This window comes from Onychomys torridus, chromosome 23, assembly GCF_903995425.1.
Source record: "Onychomys torridus chromosome 23, mOncTor1.1, whole genome shotgun sequence".
Lineage (NCBI taxonomy): Eukaryota > Metazoa > Chordata > Mammalia > Rodentia > Cricetidae > Onychomys > Onychomys torridus.
The window spans coordinates 1,217,812-1,242,624 of NC_050465.1; the positions used below are offsets into that span (position 1 = coordinate 1,217,812).

General features: G+C 44.5%; 2 protein-coding genes across 3 annotated transcripts in view; both read left to right on the forward strand.

The window, feature by feature from the left end:
* The window catches only part of LOC118573137 (nuclear body protein SP140-like), a 49,856-nt gene extending 43,403 nt beyond the window's left edge, over positions 1-6,453 (forward strand). For both annotated transcript variants that reach the window (XM_036173265.1, XM_036173264.1), the window contains exons 15-20: positions 2,473-2,588; positions 3,282-3,387; positions 3,683-3,760; positions 3,924-4,067; positions 5,548-5,716; positions 6,237-6,453. In XM_036173265.1, coding sequence (XP_036029158.1) covers positions 2,473-2,588; positions 3,282-3,387; positions 3,683-3,760; positions 3,924-4,067; positions 5,548-5,646 — 543 coding nt within the window. In that variant the 3' untranslated portion in view covers positions 5,647-5,716; positions 6,237-6,453. The remainder of the gene's footprint in view (positions 1-2,472; positions 2,589-3,281; positions 3,388-3,682; positions 3,761-3,923; positions 4,068-5,547; positions 5,717-6,236) is intronic.
* A 5,275-nt stretch (positions 6,454-11,728) lies between these two features.
* LOC118573353 (nuclear autoantigen Sp-100-like) overlaps positions 11,729-24,813 on the forward strand; it is a 77,071-nt gene continuing 63,986 nt past the window's right edge. The window contains exons 1-3 of the mRNA XM_036173650.1: positions 11,729-11,752; positions 12,600-12,673; positions 24,335-24,491. Of these exons, the coding sequence (XP_036029543.1) occupies positions 11,729-11,752; positions 12,600-12,673; positions 24,335-24,491 (255 nt within the window). The remainder of the gene's footprint in view (positions 11,753-12,599; positions 12,674-24,334; positions 24,492-24,813) is intronic.

A 24,813-nucleotide genomic window follows, 5' to 3' on the forward strand; every position in this document is an offset into this window, starting at 1 on the left:
GGAGAAGTGTGAGGTGCATTTGAGGAGCCCTGGAGGAGACATCGCTGAGCATTACAACATGCAGGGCTGCAGAGGAGAGATGAGATGCCCTGAAGCTGAGGACACAAAGAAAAACCTGCAGCTGGAGAAAGACTCTGACCATATGGACAGACTGTGGCCAAGGATGGAAACCTGAGGAATTCCATCCTTTGTGTCTACACGAGGATGAGGATCCAGGAAGGAAAGTGGTCCAGCAGTTGAGGTGATAGAGCACAGCCACCAAGAACGGTGCCACAGGCCAGGCTTCTCCTGAAGGCAGAGTTGGCGCAGGGCACAGAATGGCTGGCCCTGTCACCTTGCCCATTTCCCTTCTTCCCACCACTCAGTGGTGGGGCAGTCCTCAGGCCAGTCTCATATTTGTCCCTCAGACGGTCACAAGAGAGTAGAATTTTCCCAACAGCCCAAGGACTACATAGGAGTTTTTCTTTCACACTATCCCTTCTGCTTTCCCTCCCTCTCTTCCTTCCATGATTTTTTTTTTGAGACAGGGTCTCATGTAGATCAAAATGTCCTCAAACTCACTATGTAGCCAAGGGTGGCCTTGAACTCCTGATCCTCCTGTCTCGGCTTTCCAAGTGCCTAGGTTCCTGGAATGTGCCACCACGTCTGACTTGGGTGTTTTCTATATGGGTATAGAGCCACCACCAAGTTCTCTAATTGTTACTATTCTTTCTGAAGGTGACACCAGGAATGCATGTGTTCCTGTCTACATGTCACTCAGATACTTTCTGGTTCCTGTATTAACACTGATCATAGGAAACTCCACAACAACCCAAGTTAGAATAGTTCTCTGGTGGGGGGCAGAAACTGAAACCTGCCAGTCAAGGATGATAGGGGTTGTTAGCTAGGGGCTTCACTTGCAGGAGCAGAGTGGTACAGAGAACTCAGAGACCATTTTAAGCCTCAGTTGTTTGGTTTTTGTACAGAGGTTTCAAGCTGTCTTCAAACTTATAGTTTTTGCCACCTTAATTTCCTAAGTGGGATGCCTTAATCTGAGCACCCCACTTAAGCCTTCCAACTTTTCTAGACATCCAGGCAGGATATATCATTGAGCCTTAATTTCCCACAGAGCAGCAGTTCAGTCATAGGCCACTTCTATACCCTGAACACACATGGATTTGTGTACCATACAGTGGGTCTACTGGTCTCTGTACAGTCTATTGATTTGAATAAACAGACCTTACTCTATAGCAACAAGGCACACATGCTGTCAATTGAACTTCTCTAGATGAAAACTAAATTTGACTGACTAAAGGCACTCTGTGTTAGGCCTGGCAAGAAGTCCAATCTCTGTTAACTTGGGGGGATTTTTCTCTTTCATAGAACATAGTTATCTTTCTGCTTCCAAAAAATGATGGCAGAGCTTTGGTCTCTCTCTCAGTTCCCTTTCCTGTGCCTGTGATAAAATACCCTGGCAAAGGCAGCTTAAACCAGGATGGACTTAACTGACTCACAGCTCTAGGTTCCAGTCCATCCTTGCAGGGGAGTCGAGGTGATAGGAACATGGAACAATGGGTCACATCACATCCACCATCAAGAGCATAGAGCAATGAGCTAACCTGTGTGTGTTCATGATCACTGCACTTTCTCTGCTCACACACTCCAGGAACCCACTGTGGGTGGGTCTAACTGTAATTAACATGATCTCTAATAGACATTCTCAGAAGTTCTTTTCTCAGGTGATTCTAGATTATATCAAGTTTACAATTAAAGCATCCCAGTCTCCATTCCTGAATGGTTATCATGACTACAATCCTCATATTTAAGTGATGGTGACTCCATGCCTCACATGCCCATTTTCTTTGGTCATGTGTAATCTTCTACAACATTCCAATAGCCACAGAGTCCTTTCTTCTTTGTACCCACTTGGCTGGTCATCTGTACTCATAACCTGTCTTCTCAGAGGCCCCACCACAGGCTCAGGGCTCTCTAGGTACAGAATCCACTGTCTAAAGTCTCCTCTGTAGACTCTTTCTTCAAAGGCTTGTTCATGGCTCCATTACAGAATGTGGTATTCTCTTAGTTTATTCCATCAAATTAAATTCCAAGTATTATCATCTCTTGATGAGTCAATACCATCATTGCTATGTAGGCAAATGGACTTAATATTTACTTCAGAAATTCATTTTATCTACATCATAGGAAAATTACTCAGATTGTGTAAAATAGTAGTTTCTTGCTAGTCTTTCTGTGTCAGGATCTTTGGTTGACAAGGAAGATTGTTTTGGGACTGGTTCATGGCCCCCTTCTCTCAAACTTCACTGAAGACCAGAAAGTCTTGTAACGCATTTTACATTCCATGATGTTCCTTATTGTGCCAGGAAGAAGCAACCATGTCCATGCAGATTCATACAAAGGCCCCAGGTTGAGGATTGCCACAGTGGTGGCTCTGTGGGTCTCATCTCCCCATGATGTGAATGTTCTACTTTCTAGATGCAGAACTCAGATGAGTGTGAGGTGTGCCGTGATGTAGGAACACTCTTCTGCTGTGATACTTGCTCCAGAGCCTTCCATGAGGAGTGTCACATCCCAACGGTGGAGGCTGAGATGTGAGTGAGATGTGGCTCCTTCTCTGTCTCCTCTTAGACACCCTTTCCTTGTAGTAGACATAAATCTTGTAGATTGTGAGTTCGTGTCTTGATGGGGGAAGAGCAAGAACTCTTCATAACAGACACCAAACAGGAAGATGCTATCAGCAAGAGTTTGATGTTCTCTGTGTTAGGGGAGGCTTCTCTCCCGATAAAAAGACTGGGCCCTTTGCCTATGCATTGCTACTGCCTTTTCTTCAAAGTTGTTCACTGGAACTTCTTGTCAAAAAGATTAAGGGTGGAATATGCCAAGTTTTTCTCTTTTGTACTTATTCATGAAAGAAGGAGACATGACTGCTTCCTACATTTCACTAGGTTGTAATGGACCAATTGAGGTCCAAGGTTCCCAGAATTTGTGAAATCCATTTTACTGTGTACAGACCTGAAAGCCTGGCCTCTCTGTGCTCCCAGAAACCTCTATTGGAAATGTAGATCCCTGCATGCACCACAAATCCCACTTTTCCCAAGAACTAGCTCCTGCCACAACCCTGATGGGAGCCCTGGCAGTTTAAGATCCCACATGGGGTCCCTCAGAGCCTGAGAATGTCTCCCCCAGATGAGACTGTCAGCCATTCCTAAAAGCACAGTGGCAGGCATAGAACTGTGGCTGCTTTCAAGGCTTGTCCACTGCTCACTTCACATCCAACCTTTCAGAACACCATGGAGCTGCATCTTCTGTAGGATGCAGTCTATAGGAAGACAACAGAGTCATCCAGAATCTGAGGTACTGCAGAGGCACATGGTGCCCCAGGAACAGTTGGTGAGTCCCTGTGAACCCCACACTTTCTCCTTTCCCCTGGAAGAGCACAAACAGGTTTGGAATCACAAGAATAGCACCAAAGGGAGCCTGCTCCTCCAAGCCACACTCCATCATGCTGCTACCAGAGCATAAACCATTGGCATAAGAACTAACTCAGCCATTCTAAGTCTGTAACCATGAGACACTAATGTTGGGGAAACTTTCAGAATGTGGGTTTAAGTGATGCCTTCCTCCTGAGCATATGTATGGACTCTGTCTTACTATGTTACTTTGATGGAGTCTCCTTTTCTTGCAGAAGTGTGAGTTTGTCCTCTTGAAAGTCTATTGCTGTTCTGAGAGCTCCTTTTTTTCCAAGATGCCATATTATTATTATGTAAGTATTGGTGGTTGAACCCCCCATCACTGGCTTTCATGATGTCATGTTCACAATACCCCAGGTCCACAGGCTCTGCTGTTTCTGTGGACTTTCTGAGGCCCTGTGGAAGGTAAATGCTGAGCCATACCAGTCCCTCTCCCATTGCTGTTTCTGTCTCCAGTTTAGGGAAACATCTGGGGGTGTGCAGAAAGCTATGTGGCTGGACATCATCAAGAAAAAGCTGAGAAAGAGAGGTTACTCTCGCGTGGAAGAGTTTGTGCAAGACATGAGGCTCATCTTCCACAACCACAGGACCACGTTCAAGGTCAGCATTCCTCTCTGCCTGCATCTCGTCTTCTTTCCACTAGTTAGTCTTCCCTCGGTTTCTGGTATGTGGAAGCTCTAGTTTCCCATATCTCCCCGTATTAAAGTTGCATAAGCAAGAAGTCTGAGATGACAGACCCAGTGGTGCATGCCTGTGATCACAGCCCTCAAAAGGCTGAGGTTGGAGGATTGTCTTGTGTTCAAAGCCTTCCTTCCGTGTCTACAGTATGAGACCCTATCTCAAAAGAAAAAAACTTCTGGAAGTGAGAAAAATTGTTTGGTTTCATATGTAGATGGTGATTTGCTAACATGTCACCAGCATGACAGAGCTCATTTAATTCCTAGTCTTTGAGGCTAGAAGACCACACAGAGGACAGTTAAACTACCTGTGCCCTTCAAAAGAAAAGCATTTATTTCTTTATATATATATATATATACTCTGGGTATGTAGCCAGACTTTCTTTGGCATACCAGCTCTCAAATAATGACTTGCACACTTCTTATTAATTATGAAAGCTTGGCATTAGCTTAGGCTTGTTCCCTAGTAGCTCCAAAACCTTAAGTTATTAATGATGAAAGATTAAATTCTTAATCTATGTTCTGCAACAGCACTCGTTACCTCTCCTCAGTACAGTGAATCCAACTTACTCTGCATCTGGCTGGCAAATCCCCCACACCACCCCAGATTCCTTCCCCTCATTCCTGTCTCTGCCCAGAAGTCCCACCTATTGTCCCCTGAGAAGCTGTTGGACATTTAGCTCTCTATTACACCAATCAAAAGTCACCTTAGGCAGATGAGGTAATAGAGAAACACGTCTTTACAGTGTTCAAAAAGATTATCCTACAGCAATCGATATGATGGCAAAGGATTTTAATCCTAGCACACGCTAGGTGTGTGTGTGTGTGTGTGTGTGTGTGTGTGTGTGTGTGTGTGTGATGTGTATATATACATGAGTGTGTGCATGTTCATGTGTGAATTAAGAATCATGTGTGTCATAGTACAGATGAGTGTGTTTATGTTTATGTGTGAATGCCTATGCCTGTATGCCACAGTATACATAACTGTGTGCATGTTCATGTGGATGTAAAAGCATGTGTGTCATAGCATACATGAGGGCGACCATGGGTGTTCTTCACATTTCACCTTGTTTGAGACAAGGTAACCTGTTGGTCACCACCATGGAGTGCTGGGATTACAGATGTGTGCTACCATGTGCAGCTTTGCATGGGTTTGGGGACCTGAACTCAGGTCCTCACACTTGTGTGACAAACATTGACCCACTGAGTCATATCCCAGCTGAGAAGTTTCTGCTTCTTACCTTACATAGGCACGAGTCTCAGAAATATCAAAGTCTAGGTTTCCTTACATGTGACTGGACCAGGAAGTGAACAGATTCCATCAGAAGATAGAAGTGCTGAGAAGATGTTTCCCTCACTGATAATGATCACCATCATTCTTGCCTTTGATATTTGTTTTCTAGGACCTTAACTTTGGCCAAATGGGACTTAGACTGGAGTCTGAGTTTGAGAAGACTTTCAAGGAAGTGTTTGCTATTCAGGACACAAATGAAAACAGTTGACTGATGTCCTGGATGCTGCTGGTATCCTGGCTCCTTGTCCTTTTCTGGCCAGGTCTTCTCACCCGAAGCAGTGAGTGCTCTCTACCGACTTCATCATCCCCAGAGAATTTTTGGGGTCATATGCAGACAGCTGCAGCTGGGAGTCACACCTCCTGGCCTTGTGGTCCATCCCCCTGCCTCCAGCTGGAAAAAGGTGTGATAAATTGCTGCTCTCTGCTCTGCAAGTACAACTGACTTAGGTCTCTCTCTCTCTCTCTCTCTCTCTCTCTCTCTCTCTCTCTCTCTCTCTCACACACACACACACACACACACACACACACACACACACGTATGTGCTTCCCTTGTCCCTTCTCCTGAGAGCACTTTGTAATAAACCACAAGCTTCTAAGACTCCAACTCACATGGTGACACACTCCTGTAGTCCCAGACCTTGGAAGGCTGAGGCAGGAGGATAGCTGCAAGTGTGATGCCAGCCTAGGCTACATACTAAGTTTCAGCTACTCTGGGTTTTAAAGTAAGAACCTGATTCAAGAGCAAACAACTCACCAAACAAGACTCATAAAAGGCCCCATCTCTGGATCTTTCTCTAGGAGACTCATCCTAGATGATGGTCCCAGAAGATGATGGTCCTAGAAGATGATAGTCCTAGAAGATGATGGTCCTAGAAGATGATGGTCCTAGAAGATGATGGTCCTAGATGATGGTCCCAGAAGATGATGGTCCTAGAAGATGATAGTCCTAGAAGATGATGGTCCTAGAAGATGATGGTCCCAGAAGATGATGGTCCCAGAAGATGATGGTCCTAGATGATGGTCCTAGAAGATGATAGTCCTAGAAGATGATGGTCCTAGAAGATGATGGTCCTAGAAGATGATGGTCCCAGAAGATGATGGTCTCAGAAGATGATGGTCCTAGAAGATGATAGTCCTAGAAGATGATGGTCCCAGAAGATGATGGTCCCAGAAGATGATGGTCCTAGGAGATGATGGTCCTAGAAGATGATGGTCCCAGAAGATGATGGTCCTAGAAACAAAGCCTCAGAGTGAGATTCTAGAGTTGAGTCACTGCCCAACCAGAAGGTGATTGGTGAGATATCAATAGGCCCTCAGGTGCTATACCAGCACAAGGACCCAATTTTAGCCTGTAGAAAGGCACTAAGGACTACATGAGCTACTGGCAATATGGCATATTCGCTAGTGGATGGAAAAAAAGGCAACTCTAAGAATGCTGGGATTTGGTGGCTGTTGGTACTTTGTGCTAATAGACTTATAGAAGTTACTGGCAGGCTTAGCTGCAGAATCCCAAGTGTTAAGGAAAGAGACACCTAATCCTGCAGCTGTATTTTCAGGCAGCAGCAAAGGCATGTTCCAGGCCCTTATAGTCAGAGAGACAGAACTCCAGTGAAGACTGGATTCTAAATTCAGAAAGTCTCTTGCCAAAGTCAGGGTCCTGACAGGGGTACTGAAATAGATATGCATGGGGTCTTTGAACTTGTTTTCCCAGAACCTACTTGCCTATGAAAGAATCCCTTTGCTGTCTCTTGGAAGGAAGAACCACCACTCTCCCCAGTCCTGCTTGAATGAAGACTATGTGAGGCCTTCCAGGGTGGCTCAAGTGGACAAACCCTGGGTGGGGCTGGAAGGTGTGAGAGAGGGCCTGCACACCAAAGGAATGTCGAGCTCAGCAGACAGGAGGGGCAAGAGGGTTGTGTTTGGGGTGGACCAAATAAAGAAAGCTGAAATACTAAACTGGCTTACAGAGTTATTAATACTTAAATGTTCTTCTGTGCTGTACAACCTAATCAACCTGGTGATGGCCAAGGGTAGTGACTCTAGGATGTCTCCTGGTGGCTCCTGCAGGTTCTGCACAGCTTCAGAGCATATTAATGAAGGGGAAGTAAGCAGCGACGGGAATTATGACAGTGAACTGAGGGGTACAAACCTAATTGTAACAGTGAGACAGCTTTACTCTCTAGTACTAGAAATGACTGTGTTTCTCAGGGCCACTCAGAGGCGTGAACTTAATGAGGTGACCAGGAAGACACTACTGTGGCCCTGAGCATCGTGGAGCAGCCCATCAGTGCTTCTGTCTGTAGAACGGAATAATGGTGGGACCATGTCCTGACTTCCACAGTAGCAGTGGAAACATTGGGCCCCAGAATAACAAACCAGGTGGAAGCGCATAGCTGTTGGAGCCAGATAAAGTAATTTCCTTAGAGAGGCAGCTGGAGACCTTGTCTGTAGGTGTCTGTGGAGACAGCTGATAGGATAGGATATTCCTACAGTCAGGACAGAGGGCAGCCTGTAGGCTACTTTTCATATATATCATCAGAGGGAAAAACAGATGCGCACATGGTGGAAGTCCACTATCCCAACATAAAGTCTAGATCCTTTCCAGTTTCCAACTTCAGACAGTTCTAGATGGGACTCAGAGCCCATCAAATGAATGAGACCTGTTTCTCAATAGAGGGAACCTTGCACGTGTATATTCAGTGGTTCACAGTTCTTCCTTCAAAGGGATCTCAGGACATCTGTTCACATTGCTTCCTGCCAGGGAAAGGAACATATGGCTCTTTCAGAGGATGTTGGGCACAGCATCTGAGCTGATGCTGATATTTGTAACCGAAGGCTCCATCACTATCTCCTGAGAGAGGAGGGTATGAAGAGGTCAGGTAATGTCCCTATCACAGTGAGTCCACTGGATCTCCAGAACCACCCAGCAACCATTTCCCTGGTTCCTAGACGTGTGATCAGGGTAGATCCAGCAGTTAGTTGAGATGGCTTCTTCAACTATGAAATGACAAAGACTGTCTCAGAAAGACCAATCAGAAGACATGGTGGACACCAGTATTTCCCCTGGAACAAATAGTGGAAAGCAGTATCCCAGCACAGTCCAGGGAAAGACAGGCATAGTGCTGCTTGCAAAGAATGCAAGGATGCAAGGTTTGTTACCCCCACTGCATCTCCATTCTGTTCAGCAGTCTGCAAAAGCTAAGCCATTCATGGCTCCTAGCTGGCTGCTAGGAACTTACCCCAAAAGGAGAAGCCCTAATTACAATTGTAAGAGATGTTTTGTTTGTTTGCTAGTATGGATGGGTGTTTTGTCATCATATATGTCTGTACCATATTTATGCCTGGTGCCCAAGGAAGCCAGATGAGGGTGTTGGATCCTAGAACTGGAGTTGGAGATAGCTGTGAGCTACCATGTTGGTGTATAGATGCTAAGGATCAAGCACAGGTCCTTTGGAAGAGCAGGCAGTGCTATTAATCTCTAAACTAGCTCTCTAGTCCCCATATCATCTTTACTATAGAGTCTCTCTCTGTCTGTATACTATATACATACACTAGCGCATAGTAGACACCCTGGGAAGTGATATGCAGCTATTAATGTGGAAAATGTACTTTTAACTTTTCACTCAGAGTGTACTAGGTAAAAGAGAGTTGACAGTTGCATTGATTGGACAAAGGTGTACATGTATAGTCTTCCCTTAGTGCAAAGTGATTTCTCCTGATTTCTGTTAAAATATAGCCTATCTGCTAGGTGTGTATGTGCATGCCTTTAATCCCAGAACCAAGGAGGAAGAGGTGGGTGGATCTCTGTGTGTTCAAGGCCAGGCTAATCTACATACAGAGTTCCAGCATAACCAGAGTTAGGTAAATAATGGAGAGACCATGCCCACTCCCCCATATTATCTCTCTTTTTTTCTATCATTCCTGGAACCTACAGTGGGTACTTGTGGCCTTCACTCAGCATGGCTCCACACTTAATGGGTTTACCATCTACCAGATTGATTCCTGGGTGAGGGAGCCATGAGCCATAGATAATATGTCTAGGGAATCCAGAGGGGTCTCTATTCCTTCTGGAGAGAGATGTGTGTATTCAAGAGGATCCTAAATATAGAGGATGGTAAAGATCACCTATTGGTGAAATTATTAAGGCCACTCCACGTAGTTAAAAGGGAGGTTTATTTTGTGGGGTAACTTACAAATGAAGGGGTAGGTTGCAGGGTCTAGCAAAGGTATAGCGCAGTCCGGCGGTGTTCTCTGGAGAACTCTGCTCCATCTACCTCCAGCGTCCAGGGTCCTGGAACCAAGAGAAGCCTCTCCTCTCGATCCTGGGTCTTCAGCGTCCTCCCCCAGCCCCGCCTTGTGGGTGTGACCATTATCGAAGCCTCGATGGGGGTTGGAACTTCCAGGCCAAGGCTGGAATGGCTACCCACTACAATCACCCCAAGGGATACTGGAGTGTATGAAATAGGGGTTCAGGGTACTTTCTGATGGTCTCACATGAAACACTTCTTCAAGCCCTATTCCTTTGTGGGTGCCCACAAAGGCTCCCTAGTAAGACCTTACTCAAGTTCAGAGAATCTGAGCTTGCTTTACCCAGCAGGGCTGCATAATGGGATGATTTGGCTAAGGGCATAGTTACCAGGTGTTTTGAAGGGTCTACACTTGGTTGTACATTGTGCTTTGATCTTGAAAGGGGGAGGTCTTTTGCCTTGCTCCTTGGCATTGTATAAAAAGCCCTTTGGAATAAATCTTGAGGCAACTGGGTATTGACCCCAGGCCCTCCCAAAGCTATCCTGTGTCTCTGTCTTTGTCTCCATCTCCATCTATATTTCTATCTGATGCTTTCTCATTCCTTTCTCCTCCCCACAAGAACCCTTCTTAAAATGTCATTCCATCTATTTTTGATTCTGTTTAATCCTCTGAACTATTTTTACATCACCCTCAGGTGAGAACTTTGTGCTCAGAAGAGATTTGGGGTCACCCCACAAGACTTCAGGGTGAGGTAAGGGACACAGTACTTTGACTTACAGTGAGATGGGGTAACGCTGATGCTCACAAGCAGAATGTCACTCTCCAGGAAGAAAGATGGGCTTTTCCAGGGGCCATGGCTAAGCCAGCTTCACAGTGCCTCTCCAACAATTTGAACCAAGAATCTGTATAGAGAGACTCATTTCTGTATATGGATTGTCAAATATTAAGATTGTGTTATGCTCAGAACTTCTACCAGCAGTCCCAAAGTGTTTCCACAGCTCTTGAAGAGAATTTTTGGTTCCCATTAATGGCAGTAGAATCGAGGTCTAAGGAGACTACTACCTGCAAAACCATTGGGGGTGGAAGGTTGTATTTTTAGCTAGAGCCCACTCGGGCCAGAAAGTGGATACTGCCCTCTGACAATGCCAGCTCAGTGGTTAAAAGCACTGGCTACTCTTACAGAGGACCTAGGTTCCATTCCCAGCACTACATTCTGGCTTACAACTGTCTGTGACTCAGTTCCAGGGGACCTGACCCCCTCATAAAGATATAAACACAGGCAAAACACCAATGCACAGAAAATTTTTAAAAAGAAGAATAAAATAGTTGTTAAAAAAAAAAAAAAGAAAAGAAAGGTTATTTAGCAGAGGCTCACCCCTTTTATCCTAGCACTCAGGAGGCAGGGGTTGGTATATCTCTGAGTTCAAGGCCAGCCTGGTCTACAGAGTGAGTTGAAGGAGAGCTCAGCGGTTGAGTGCATTCTGCTCTTACAGAGGACCTGGTTCTGGTTCCCAGCACCCATATCTGGTAACTCACAACTCCCTATAACTCCAGCTCCAGGGATCCCACACTGTCTTCTTGTATCTTCAGCCACATGAACTCTTGTGTACATACCTCCATACAAAAACATACACATATCTGGGGCTGGAGAGATGGCTCAGAGGTTAAAAGCACCAACTGTCTTCCAGAGGTCCTGAGTTCAATTCCCAGCAACCACATGGTGGCTCACAACCATCTGTAATGAGATCTGGTGCCCTCTTCTGGCCTGCAGGGACACGTGCAAGCAGAATATTGTATACATAATAAATAAATAAATCTTTAAAAAAAAGAAAAGAAAAAACATACACATATATTATGATAAAATAAAATCAATTAATAATATTTATTCCTAATAGAAAGTTGGAGATGTGGCTAAAATCTGAGACAACGGAAAGAGCCCTGAAATCTAACCCCAGGCCTGGCCTCAGGCTGATGCTGTCAGTCACACCCACTCCAGCCCCACACCAGCCTGTGCATTTGAGCTAAGGGATGAACGCAGAGCCATGGTCTGTGCGGATAAGAAGACTGTGAGAGGCCCGACAGGGCACAGGCACACCCCAGTCCTCCTAGTTCCTCAGAGAAAGTCTTTCTAGAAGGAGGAACAGAGAGGAATCTGACATATCATGATGATCTCTGAGGGACTTCCTAGGACACACTGGAGGTGTCTGTCTGTCCATCTCTCTCCGGGTCCACATCTCAGAAGGGTGGACAAGTTCTTTGTCCTTATGCCCTGGTGGCCACTGTGGCAGCTTCCTCTCACCCTTGACTTCTAGGTTGGGATGACAAGTCCTCAGAGTTAATGCACTGACCCAAAGTGTCTATCAAGTTGGGGGATCTCCCCCTCCATCCCCACTTCTCTCGGGGTCTGAGGGAAATCTCTTGGTCAGGATCCAGCTCTGGCTTCTCCTGCTAGTCTGAGAGATAATTTGGAAATGTTTGGCCTTCCTTCCCCATCTCTCTCCCACCCAAGCCACTTCAGCCAAGGACCAGACAAAAAATAGGATCACAGTCAACACTGGGTAAACTCTACTACCCTGGACACAGGGGAACTGAGGACAGTTTGGGTTTGAGTGGAGGGATTTTGTTGTTGTTGTTGCTTTTGGGTTGTTTGTATTTTTTCATCTTTGCATAAATAAGGGTACTCCTAGGAACTGGCCCTGCTTGTCACTGGTTGGCCCCTTGGTAATCCACTAGGTCCCCCCTTCCTCCTGCTACCACATTTCAGGAAAGAAGGAGGAGACAGTATTTCACAATAGCACATCCGAGATTAGAGAAATACTTTCGTTTTTCTTTTCCCCATAAGGGCGGAGTCCTCCCTGGTGAGTTAGTAGTTAGGCTGACTTCCTGCTCTCAGCTGTGGGCCACAACTGACAGTCTGGAAGCCTATGTGGAGACCCAGGGACCAGAGCTCCTCAGGCCCCAGGCAAGAGGAGCAGCTTCAGCAACAGGTGGGTCTTTCTCCCTCTCTACCTTTTCCCTCTGACAATGTGGGTGATTTCATGTCTTGATTAAGTGGCTGCAGTTTCAGTCAGTCAAAATCTGGGACATGAAAAACTTTTGCCCTGGAGAAGAGGGGAGACAGGAGGGGTGGGGGAAGAGACAGAGAGACACAGAGAAACAGAGGGAGAGACAGAGACAGGGACACAGAGAGACAGAAAGACAGACAGAGACAGAGAGACAGAGACAGGCAAACAGACCATCTGGAGTTTTTAACACTGGGTAAGATATAAGGCCAGCTTGCCTTGATGCACACAGTCATAACGTTCTTTGTGACCACTGCTCAGCTGTCAGAAGGAGACTCTGGTCACAGCTGCCAGGGACTCCTGGGGACCTCTGTGGCATGCTTCTGAGTTACCTCATGAACTCTGAGTGTTCTCAGTCCCTCTGCCTCTCTCTGTTTTCCTAAGTCACCTCAGGAAGAAGGTCAAATAGCAGAGGCTCAGTGTAAACAGCTGCCCTGCCCACATCCTGGTCTCCTACCTGTCTGGAAGGGCTTTGTCACCTGGGAAGCTGTCCCCAGGCCCATTCCTGGTCTGAGCTCTCACTGTCAGATTTTGATCCAAGGAAGACATAAAAGGCCCTTGACAGCAAAGGCCAGGGCAAGCTGCAGGTTTATTTTCCCTATAGTGTCTGTCCTGGGCCAATGATACCTCTAACAGGGAAATGTTAGAGCTCTGTGCTCTAGCAGTGGTAGCTCAGATGTGCTGCTCAGAAACGATATTAGTCAGTGTGTCTGCCACTGCAAAGGAAGCAGTACAGTTTCTCCAGTACTGCAGTGGAAACTAGGGCCTTCGATATGCTTGACTTTATATCTCTATTTTAAAGATTTTAGAATCAAGGTTTTTCTAAGTTACTCAGGCTGGCCTTGAACCTGTACAGGATCCTGTTGTCTGGGTCTTTTGAGAGACTGGGGTTTCAGGCCTGCACCATCAGGCCCATTTCATAATAGAATGTGGTTTATAAGTTTTCAAACTTTGTGGAAATATAGAATGAATAAAAAAACCACTGTAACTGTCCCCCATACACACTTCCATAGCTCCTAGTCTTGGGTTCAGCCTTCACATACATATATTAGACAGTGTCTCTTGACCTTTTTGTCATGTAAATTTGCTATGTAGACCAGGCTGGCCTGGGACTCACAACAGAGATCCACCTGCCTCTGCCTCCCAAATATTGGGATTAAAGATATATGTTGTTAGTGTTTTCCTGCCTGGCCCACAGTCAGGACAAATCTCTCTTACCCGCCAGTCCCACAGTCGCTCAAACCCAACCAAGAAAGCACACAGAAACTTATATTGCTTACAAACTGTATGGCCATGGCAGGCTTCTTGTTATCTACTTCTTCTATCTTAAATAAACCCATTTCTGTTAGTCTATACTTCGCCACATGGCTTGTGGCTTACTGGTGTCTTTACATGTTGCTTCTCATGGCAGCGGCTGGCAGTGTCTCTCCTTAGCCTTCCTGTTCCCAGCCTCCTCTTCTTTCTTGTCCCACCTACCCTATCCTTCCTGCCTGGCTACTGGCCAATCAGCACTTTATTTATGCAGAGTGATATCCACAGCAGGTATAAACCACTATACCTGGATCTTCCTTTTCTTCTAAAAAATATTTTTTTAATGTGTGTGCGTGAGAAAGTGTGTGTGTGTGTGTGTGTGTGTGTGTGTGTGTGTGTGTAGGGCAGAAGGAGAGGGAGTAGGGGAGAGAGAGAGCCATCAGAGCAGGTGCCTTTCCAGGCCAGAAGAGGGTGTCAGATCCCCTGCAGGTAGTTGGAATTACAGGTAGTCCTGAAGTGCCAGACATGGGTACTGGGAACTGAACTCCAGTCCTTGGGACAAGCAGCCAGTGCTCTAAACTGCTGACCTATCTCTCCAGCCTCTTTAGCTTTTCCTATGCTTTTCTGTGCAAAGCTTGTTTTCATAAATGTGTAAAGTGTATTTTCATTTTATAATAGTGTTCTGTGTTTTGAGCCTTAGAGTATTTAAAAAGTAGGAACCTCTGTGAAGTCCTCACCATAATGCATGCACATTTGCTTTGTTCTTTCTACTGTCTACCTGGTACTACTAAGACGATTGGTATATGAACTGAGAGATTCATAATTTTTATTATGTTTACTTATGTGTGCATGTGTGTGTGCAGCCAAGAATGTGTCATGGAGTCAGGGGACAACAGAGAGGAGCTGGCTCTTTCCTTCTACCTTGTGGTTTCTGGGGATCCAACCAGAGTCATCCACCTTGGTTGCTGGCTCCTTCATTAACTGAGCCATCTTGCCAGTCCTTACCCTGAGTTTAAACCAGTCTTCTTTTGAAGACTACTACAGTTCACTGTCACCAGCAAGCTGTGAGAGCCGTGGCCACATAGTGCATGTTGCTTTCTTTCACTTGTCTTGTGTTGTGGAGTTTCTGAGTCAAAGGGCAGCAGTGACCACTTGCCCATAGATGCTGCTAATGGCCTGTGCGGAGGAGGCAGGGTCGTGCGCTTCCCTGTCAATAGCAAAAGAGATGAGGAGTCCTCCCTCCCTCCCTCCCTCAGCCAGAGTGTAGAGGCAGCCAAGATGTGTGTTTGCATTCTCCCTAATAAGTGGAAATGGGCTGCTTTTCCTGTGCACCCTGGTAAACTCCCTCCCCTTCCACGGCTTTATTTTTCACCACCCTTAATCAGATGTTAGTCCTTCTTCCACACGTTTACTAAATATCCTGGGAGACTGTGGAGATGATCCACCTGGGGTTGGTATTTTGTGTGTTTGCTGAGTTCTCTCTTCTACAAAGTTAAAATTTGAATTTCAGTCTTGACCTTGTAAGAAAAAAGCATTCCCAAATAAAGTGATAGCGGAAGCCACTGACAAAGTCAAATACCTCTTGGGTTTTACATTTCTGCTTGCAGAGCCTGGGTTTGAACCTAGAATTTTTTAACCTTTCTGCTTACCAGGCAAGTTCTCTACCACTGAGTTACACTCACAGACCTCTTTTCACTTTTTAATTTTGAGAAAGCATCTCTCTCTCTCTCTCTCTCTCTCTCTCTCTCTCTCTCTCTCTCTCTTTCTCTCTCTCTCTCTCCAGAGCTGATGAACCCAGGGCCTTGTGCTTGCTAGGTAAGTGCTCTACCACTGAGCTAAATCCCCAACCCTTGAGACAGAATCTCAATCAGTTGACCTTGAAACTGTAATTCTCCTGCCAACTTTCTGAGTACCTGGGCTTGTAGGCCTGCCCTTGTAGGCCTGGCGTGTTTGGTTTGTTTTGGCCACAGTTCTACAGTCTTCTAGAAAAACAGCTTAGTCTATCTTTCTTCAGAGAAAGTTTCTTTCCTGTATCTGTCTCCATTTTTAGGCAAAAGCATTTTACACTGGAGCCATCTCAGCCTCCCCAATTCTCACCACCCCATGCTTCCCTCTTTCTGATTTGTAACTTTCCATTCATAAGGGCTGTCTCCAACTCTTCCTCTATGACATGGACTTAATTTTTAGTATATTTGTTCCTTGTCATTTCTAAAATTAAATAATTTTGTGGGTTTTTTTTTGTGTGTTTGTTAATGCAGTGTGCATGCGTGTGTGTGAATGCAGTGTGTATGTGTGTGTGGATGTAGTGTGTGTGTGTGTGTGTGTGTGTGTGTGTGTGTGTGTGTGTGTGTGTGTGAGATGGCACATGTGCAGAGATCAGAGGACAATGTTGGGTGTTGGTCCTCACCTCCCATCTCATTTGAGGAAAGTTCTCTCATTTGCCTGTGTCCACTAGGCTGGTTGGATAGTGAATCTTACGTGGATTCTCCTGTCTCCATCTCCTATTGAGCTGCAGGTGTGCTGGAATTGCAGACAGCCCTAAAATCTATGGCTTTTGTGTGCGTTCTGGGGATTTGAACTCATGTCTTTACACATATGGATCAAGCCATTGAACCACCTCCCTAGTTCTGATTTCTATTTTAATTTTTAAAATTATTTTATTACTTTATGTGTATGGATGCTTTGCCTACATACATGTCCATGCAACATACCATGCCTGGTGCCCCAGAAAGCCATAAGAGGGTGTCAGATTCCCAGGAGTTCCAGACACTTATGAGTCACCATGTGGGTGCTGGAAACTGAACCTGGATCCCCTGGAAAAGCAGTCAGTGCTCTTAATCACTCAGCCATCTCTCCATGCCCTGATTACTAATTTCTGAAGAACTAGATTGTGATGAGGGTAAAGTGGACCTCTTATGAGGGGTCTTAGGTTATCAACACACTTTGCAAGCTCTTCTGAAGGCTCCATGTGTTAACTTCCTGCCTATCTTCATCCCCGTTTTCATCGGCTCTTGATCTCCACAAAGTGCTTTGCGGACACTTTCCTAACGTCTGTCATTCTTCCAGATGGGGTCTTCCCGAGGCTTCCAGTCTACCGTCCTCCATTTGCTGTGCACACGCTGTGGTTTGCAGTCCATGTCACTTACGATCGGACCTGGGCAGCTCACACCACACTTAGCTTTCCACAAGATGTGGTCTGGGGATGTGTTTTTGTTTTCTGTCTGAGGTTTCCTTTTCATTCCTATTGGTTTTCTGAGGATATCATTGATTGATCCCCAAGAGCCTCTACAGGCCTTTGTGTTTCTGGATTCTTCTCCTCTGCCATTGACTATGGTGACCCCTCCGTCATAAAGCAGAAGGTGCCATCACTGTGTATCCTAAACAGTGAATGCACTGTGTGGATGCTTGAATGAGGATGGCCCCCATGGCCTCATAGATTTGAATACTTGGTCACCAGGGAGTGGCGTAATTTGAAAGGATTAGGAGGTGTGGTCATGTTGGAACTAGAGTGTCACTGGAGGTGGGCTTTGAGGTTTCCAAAAGCCATTCCAAGCCCAAAGTCTGTCTCTTCCTGCTGCCTGCAATCCACCTGTGGAGCTCTCTGCTTCTTCTCAGGCATTCTGTTACCCGATGACAATGGATTAAACCTCTGAAACTGAAGGCAAGCCGCAATTAAATGCTTTCCTTTTGAAAGAGCTGCTATGACCATGGTGTCTCTTCAGAGCAATAGAACACTGGCTGAGACACCCTGAATTTGTGGGACTTCCTTTGCTGTCAAGCTTCCAAGTCACACAGCACAGAACACTTTGAAATGCACTCATGGTTGATATAACCTGGCAAAACCACAGAACTTACCAAGAAGCAGTTCCAGCCTGGGCCTGCCCCTTCCTCGTGTTGACTGTGAAGATGGCGTGTGGTCTCTGACTGTGGTAGGGCTGGACTCTTGTACACTGCCACCCTGTGTGACTTCTGGTTCCTGTTTCTGTCCCAAACACCTATAAGGAGTTAGATTCAAGTTTCCAGCCCTGATAATGTAAAAATGGCTTGTCTTTTTTTCCCTTTTTTTAAATATAAAGTGGTTTTTCTAAAATTCGATTTTTTCATTTTATTCTTTATGTGTATCAGTGTTTTGCCTGTATTTCTGTGTGATACACCACATATGTGCTTGTTATCCTATACCACATAGATGTCAGAAGAGGGCATCAAATCCCCTGGAACTGAAATTATGGGTGGTTATAAACCACCACGTGGGTGTGAGGAATTGAACCCAGGTCCTATGCAAGAGCAAAAATAATGACTAACCACTGAGCTTTCTCTCCAGCCCCTGGCTCAAGTCTTCTGACTTTTAAGTCTCACAATTCCCTGCCTCCTCTCCCTTGTGCTTTTTGTTTTGTTTTGTTTTCTGTTATTTTTTTGAAACAGGGTTTCTCTGTGTACCCTGGCTGTCCTGGAACTCACTCTGCAGACCAACCTGGCCTACAAACTCAGAGATCTGCCCTCCTCTGCCTCCCGATGCCGGGATTAAAGGCGTGCGCCACCACTGCCAGCCTGGCTATGTCCCCTTCTACAATGATTTAAACACGTTCTTCTAATGCCTATGCCTCCTGTGCCAGGTTTTCCTCAATAATGAGAGGAAGCAGAGGTGTCTGGATCCTGCCCGCACTACAGTCCTCATGGCCAGCAGTTGAGTGAAGCCGCCTTCCGTAGTTTATAGGTTGAGTTCTGGAAACAACCTGTGCGGTCCCTTTTCCTCCCTAAGATTTTTCTCCTACATCTTTACTACAATCTGTCTTTGTTTGTTGTCGTTGTTGTTGTTGTTTTACTTTTAGGAATCCCATTAAGACTTTCCTGAGTTTGTAAGGTGATGTCATTTATCCCTTTGGAAAATTCCCCAGTCATTATTTCTGCGTGTATTATGTTCTTATATTTTTGGTCGTGAGCCTAGCCTTTGATGCCTGAGCCATCTCTCCAGCCACACACACACACACACACACACACACACACACACACACACCACAAACGTCTTATTCCTTCTATTTCTATATATTTCCTCCTTTTTCCTTTCCTCCCTCCTTCCTTCATTCCATTGTCTTACAGAGTATTAGGTTTCTTTTCTTTTGAAAAAAGATTTCTTATTTATATTTTATGTATATGAATGTTTTACCTGCATGTCCATAAGTGAACCACATGTGTGCTTGGTGTCCACGGATGTCACAACAAGGTGTCAGATCCCTTGAAAAGAGTTATAGATGGCTGTGAGCCACTGTGTGGGTACTGGGAATTGAACTCATATCCTCTGAAAGAACAGTAAGTACTCTTAACCACTGAGCTATCTCTCCAGCCCAGAGAGTAATGGGTTTCATTCTGACATTTCATGCAAGTGTATTAGTGTTTACCTCTCTAGGATTGAAGGTATAAGGCAGGTTCCATGTCCAGACTGCCTCTTATGTTCTTTTCTGAATTATTCTCATTTAAAATTTTTTGTTCTATGGTAGTTACATGTTTTCTATTGCTCTGTCTTCTGGATTGCCCCTTCACCAATGGTGTGTTGTTTAGTTTTCCTACTCTTCTCTTAAAACCTCCTATTAAGTTCAAGAACCCTGAGAGCTGGAGAGATGGTTCAGCATTTAAGAGCACTGGGTGCTCTTCCAGAGGACCTGGGTTCAATTCCCAGCACCAATCTAGTGGTTCACAATTGTCTGTAACTCCAGTTCCTGAGGATTTGACACCCTCTTCCTACCTGTTAGAGCATCAGGAAGGCATGTATTGCACAGACATACCACGGACAAAATACCTACACACATAAAATAAAATAAACATACATAAAATAAAATAAATACACATTAAATAAAATAAATACACAGAAAATAAAATAAATACATGGAAAATAAAAACAATACTTTAGAAACTTTGTGGTGCCTCTGAACTTCCTGAGACAGCTCTCTGACATGCTTTTTCTAAATGCTTGTAAAATTATGTTTATTTACTTTGGAGGTGTAAATTTTTCAGCTAAACTTATAAAAACAAAACAAATAAAAAAAACCACTTTTTCCATCCTCTAGAAGTCATCTGTGGTTGATATATTGTGTACCCTAATAAAACTTATCTGGAGTCAGAGAACAGAGCAGACACTAGATTAGACATAGAAGGCCCGACAGTGGCCACATGCCTTTAATCCTAGCATTCCAGAGGCAGAGATCCATCCCGATCTCTGAGAGTTCAAGGCCACACTAGGAATAGAGCCAGGAATAGTGGCACATACCTTTAATCCCAGCACTTAAGATCTCATGTCTTTGCTTGGGCAGGACACATGCCTTGCCTTTAATCTCAGGATTTGAGATCTCATGTCTTGCTTGGAAAAGACACATGCCTTTAATTCCAGAAAGTGATGGCAGGAAGCAGAAACGTATAAGTGTGAGGACCAGGAACTAGACCTTTTAAGCAGTTCAACTAAGACTCTTTAGAGTGAGGACTCAGAGACTCTAGGGCTGAGCATTTTAAGCAGTTCAGCTGAGATTCATTCAAGTGCGGACTCAGAGGCATTCAGTCTGAAGAAACAGGATCAGCCGAGGAATGTCAAGGTGAGGTGGCTGTGGCTTGTTATATTCCTCTGATCTTTCAGTGTTCACCCCAATATCTGGCTCCAGGTTTTTTTTTATTAATAAGACCACTTAGCAATTCATCTTGTAGTCATCTGCACAAATGAAGATCTTACAACACTCTAGGAACACAGAACATAATGTAAACTGTTTAAATTTGAAAGTGGTGGTTCCTGCCTACAATCCCAGCACTTGAGAGGCTGACAGGGGAGTTCCTATCAGTCTGAGATCATCCTGGTTTACAGAGTAGATAACAGGCTAGTGTGGGCTACATAGAGAGTCAGTCTCTCTCTGTCTCTTTTAAAAGAAAAGGAATTTTTTTTTTCATTTCTTTTCCAAATATATCATCTTGTATGTTGATTTTGTTGTTGTTGTTGTTGTTGTTTTTGAGACAGGGTTTCTCTGTGTAGCCCTGGCCATCCTGGATCTCACTCTGTAGTCCAGGCTGGCCTCAGACTCACAGAGATTCGCCTGGCTCTGCCTCCCAAGTGCTGGGATTAAAGGCGTGTGCCACCACTGCCTGGCATATGTTGATTTTTGTATCCTGTAATTTTACTGAATGTATTAATTAGTACTAATGTGTGTGTATAAAATTTAGGATTTTCTATAAATAAATAATGTCATTTTCAAACAGTTTTACTTATTCTCCCTCCCTCCTTCCCTTTCTTCTTCTCTCCTTCCTTCCTGTATAGTATAAAGAGAGAATATTGAGAGTGACACCCTTTTCTTGTCCCTTTCCTTGTCCCTGACCTCAAATGGAAAAGCTCTCAGCTTTTTGCTCTTGAGAATAAATAGTATTATGGCTTCCTCATATATGATCTTTATTATACTGAGGTACAGTTCTTCTAGGCTCAATTTTTGAGAGGTTTATCTTTTATCATGAAAGCATGCTGAGTTTTGCCCAATGCCTTTTCGGCATCTGTTGGTATGATATAGTTTACTTTTTGCCTTCTATTAATGTGATGTAGCCCATTTACCCATGTGCAAATGTTGAAACTTTCTTGTTTTGCTTCATCCAAGTGGGGTGACGTGAAATGCCTGACATTTGTGGAAGGGTTTCTGGGTTGGTTTCCTGTCCATGAATTTTATAAACTAGGCTCAGAGGACAGACAAGTTTTTTTGTTTTTGTTTTTTGTTTTTAATGTGGTGCTGAGGATCAAACCCAGGGCCTTGCGCTTGCTAGGCAAACACTCTACCACTGAGCTAAACCCCCAACCCCTAAAATGCTTTTTTTTTTTTTTTTTTGGTTTTGTTTTTTTGTTTTTGTTTTTTGTTTTTTTAGTGGAGCTGAGGATTGAACCCTGGGCCTTGCGCTTGCTAGGCAAGCGCTCTACCACTGAGCTAAATCCCCAACCCTGAGGACAGACAAGTTGACAGTTTGCTCTCCTTAGCCACGAGTGCCAAAGCCATTCTCTGCAGTTAGAAAAGTGTAGTTTGGTTATGTATTGTATCTGTGACACAGGCTGGCTTCTTCTGAGCCTGGACAGAGGCACTGTCTGGGACCCTTGGTTTTTCAGGGCTAGAAAGCTATGCTCTGAAGTTAGGCAGGCTGCCAGTGTGGCTTGGCCTAGGTGAGGCCATAGGCTAGGCTCTGAGCCAGATGCGGTGGCTTAGTGTTGGGCTTCTAAGATGGGTGGAGCCAAGGCTGTACTCTGCTGTGAGGCAGAGCCCATACATTCTCCTGGGAAGTAGGCTGGCTCTGGGGCCAAACTGGAATGCTGGCTAGGAGAGACTGGTCAGCATGGCCCCTGGACAGATGGAGGCAGAAGTCTGACTTTGCAGATCAGAGCAGCTGCCTAGGCTCTCCCATGGCTGCCACTGACAGTGTAGACACAACTCCATCCCTAGTGTCTCATCCCTGGCCCATTCTTTGTTTTTCAGTGGTCCACTGCTGAGTTATTCAGTGTTCTTCACTGAGCAAAACAGATGGAGTTCTGGGGAGCTGTATGTTCTCATTTGCCTGTATTTCCCTACTATATAGAAACCTTAGATTCAGGGTCACCATCTTGGAAAGGCCTGTTCCAGCCTGAGGAAGGGGCAATTCGGTCAAAGTGGAACTGCTTCTCTTGCCCTTCTGATTTGGGTTTTGTGGCCCATGGGTAAGGTTCAGTCTCATCCTCCAGTCACTGTGTGTGTGAGGATAGTTGCTGGTTGGTCCTTCTGTGCTGGGGATTAAAGTCATAGACATCCTGACATCAGCAAGATGTCTTTTAACCTATGGCCTATCTGTCACCTCCTGACATTCCTGTTCAGACCGTTGAAACATCCATTCATACAGTGTCTTGTTTAGGGTTTCTATTGCAGTGATAAAACACCATGACCAATACCAATTTGGTGTGGAAAGGGTTTTTTTGGCTTACACATCCACATCACAGTCCATCATCAAAGGAAGTCAGACACCTAAAGGCAGGAATTGAAGCAGAAACTATGGATTAGCACTGCTTACTGGCTGGATCAGTTTGCTTTATTATATACTCCAGGACTACCTGTCCAGTGGAGACAATCCCCTGGTGAACTGGACCCTCCCACATCAATCACCAATCAAGAAAATGCCCCCACAGACTTGCTTATAGGCGATACAGATGGAGGCATTCTTTTTTTTCAATTAAGGTTCTTCTTTTCAAATAATGTTAGCTTGTGAGAAGTTGACAAAACAAATAAACAACTTTTAAAACCCAAACCAACCAGGACACAGTGTGTGTTTGTCATTTGCAGTATCTACCTTTTCCCACTCCAGAGAAAAAACGCAGCCCACCACCTTTATCAATCTGCTCTCTTTTTGGATATCCACTTTCATCTTTTGACAGTGTTTGGAGTATAACTTATTTGCAATAAAATTTACCCATTTGAATATACAATCCAGTAATATTTCACAGAGCCATGCAACCAGCACCACAGTCCAGGTTTGGAACTTCGGCTTTACCCTTCCTCAGAATAACCCTTCATGGATGTGTACAGTCCATTCTTGGTCCCCTTAGTCCACACAACCACTTATACATCTGTCTCTATACTTTCCTTTCTGGGCACTTCATAGAAATGGAACTATACATTGTGTGGCCTTCTGTGTTTGCCTTCTTTCATTAAGAAAATATATCTTTGAGATCCATTCATGTTGAAGAATATATTAGCATTTTGTTCCTATTTATTGAGAAATAATATTTCATTGTATGGATTGTCTATTTTTATTTTTCTACCCTCCAACTAAAGGCCATTTTGACTGTTCCCTATCTTTTGGCTCTCAATAATGCCACCAGAAATATTTGCATATAAGTTGGTGTGAATATTCCCTTTCTCCTGTATGAGAACAGCTAATAGTGGAAATTTTGAATCATAATAACATTATGTTTAACTTTTGTGTGTGTGTGTGTGTGTGTAGATGTGCAGTATATATTCATATATGTGCAAATGTTCACATGTGTGAGGGCTTATGTGTGCAGATGCACATGTATGTGTGTGCACATGTGTGTGGAAGTCAGAGGTTGATGCTCAAAGTCTTCCTCTATCACTCTCTCATGTATGACAAGGCAGGGTCTCTCTCACTTGACACAGAGCTTGCCAATTTATTGAAGTTAACTCATTCTATATTGGGATTAACTCAAGACCACATATCTATGTTAGTTCTTTATAGTCTTTCTTTCATATATAAAAACTATATTTTCCAGAAGCATGTAGTCCAGAAGCATGTAGTCCAATAGTCCTGATGATCATTTTCCCATGCTATTTCCTCCCCCTCCAGGATGTCCACAGAACAGCAGGACCCAGGGAGTTTCTTTAGAGTTATATTCCTGCACTTCAAAGCACTTAGAGTGAAGATTTCTTTTGCAATAAAAAAGCCATTTCCTTTTTTTGAGATCCTCCGTGACAATGAGCTCATCACCGAGAAGATGTATAATGTAAGTGAAGTTTGTTACATCCTAACCTGGTAAGCAAGCTCCAGACGAAGTTACACTTTGATATCTTGGAACTAAACTGGATGACTGGCAGCTTTTTGAGGTTGCACTTAATTTTTATAGAAAGATGTCACTTCTTATGTGTGTGCATGTGTGTGTGTGTGTGTGTGTGTGTGTGTGTGTGTGTGTGTGTTTGTTCACATAGGTGCTGGTGCCCACAGTGTTCAAAAAAGAGTTCCAGATTCCTTGGAACTGGAGTTACAGGCAGTTGTGAGCCATCTGATGTGGGTGCTGCAATTCAACTTGGATCCTCTATAAGAACTGC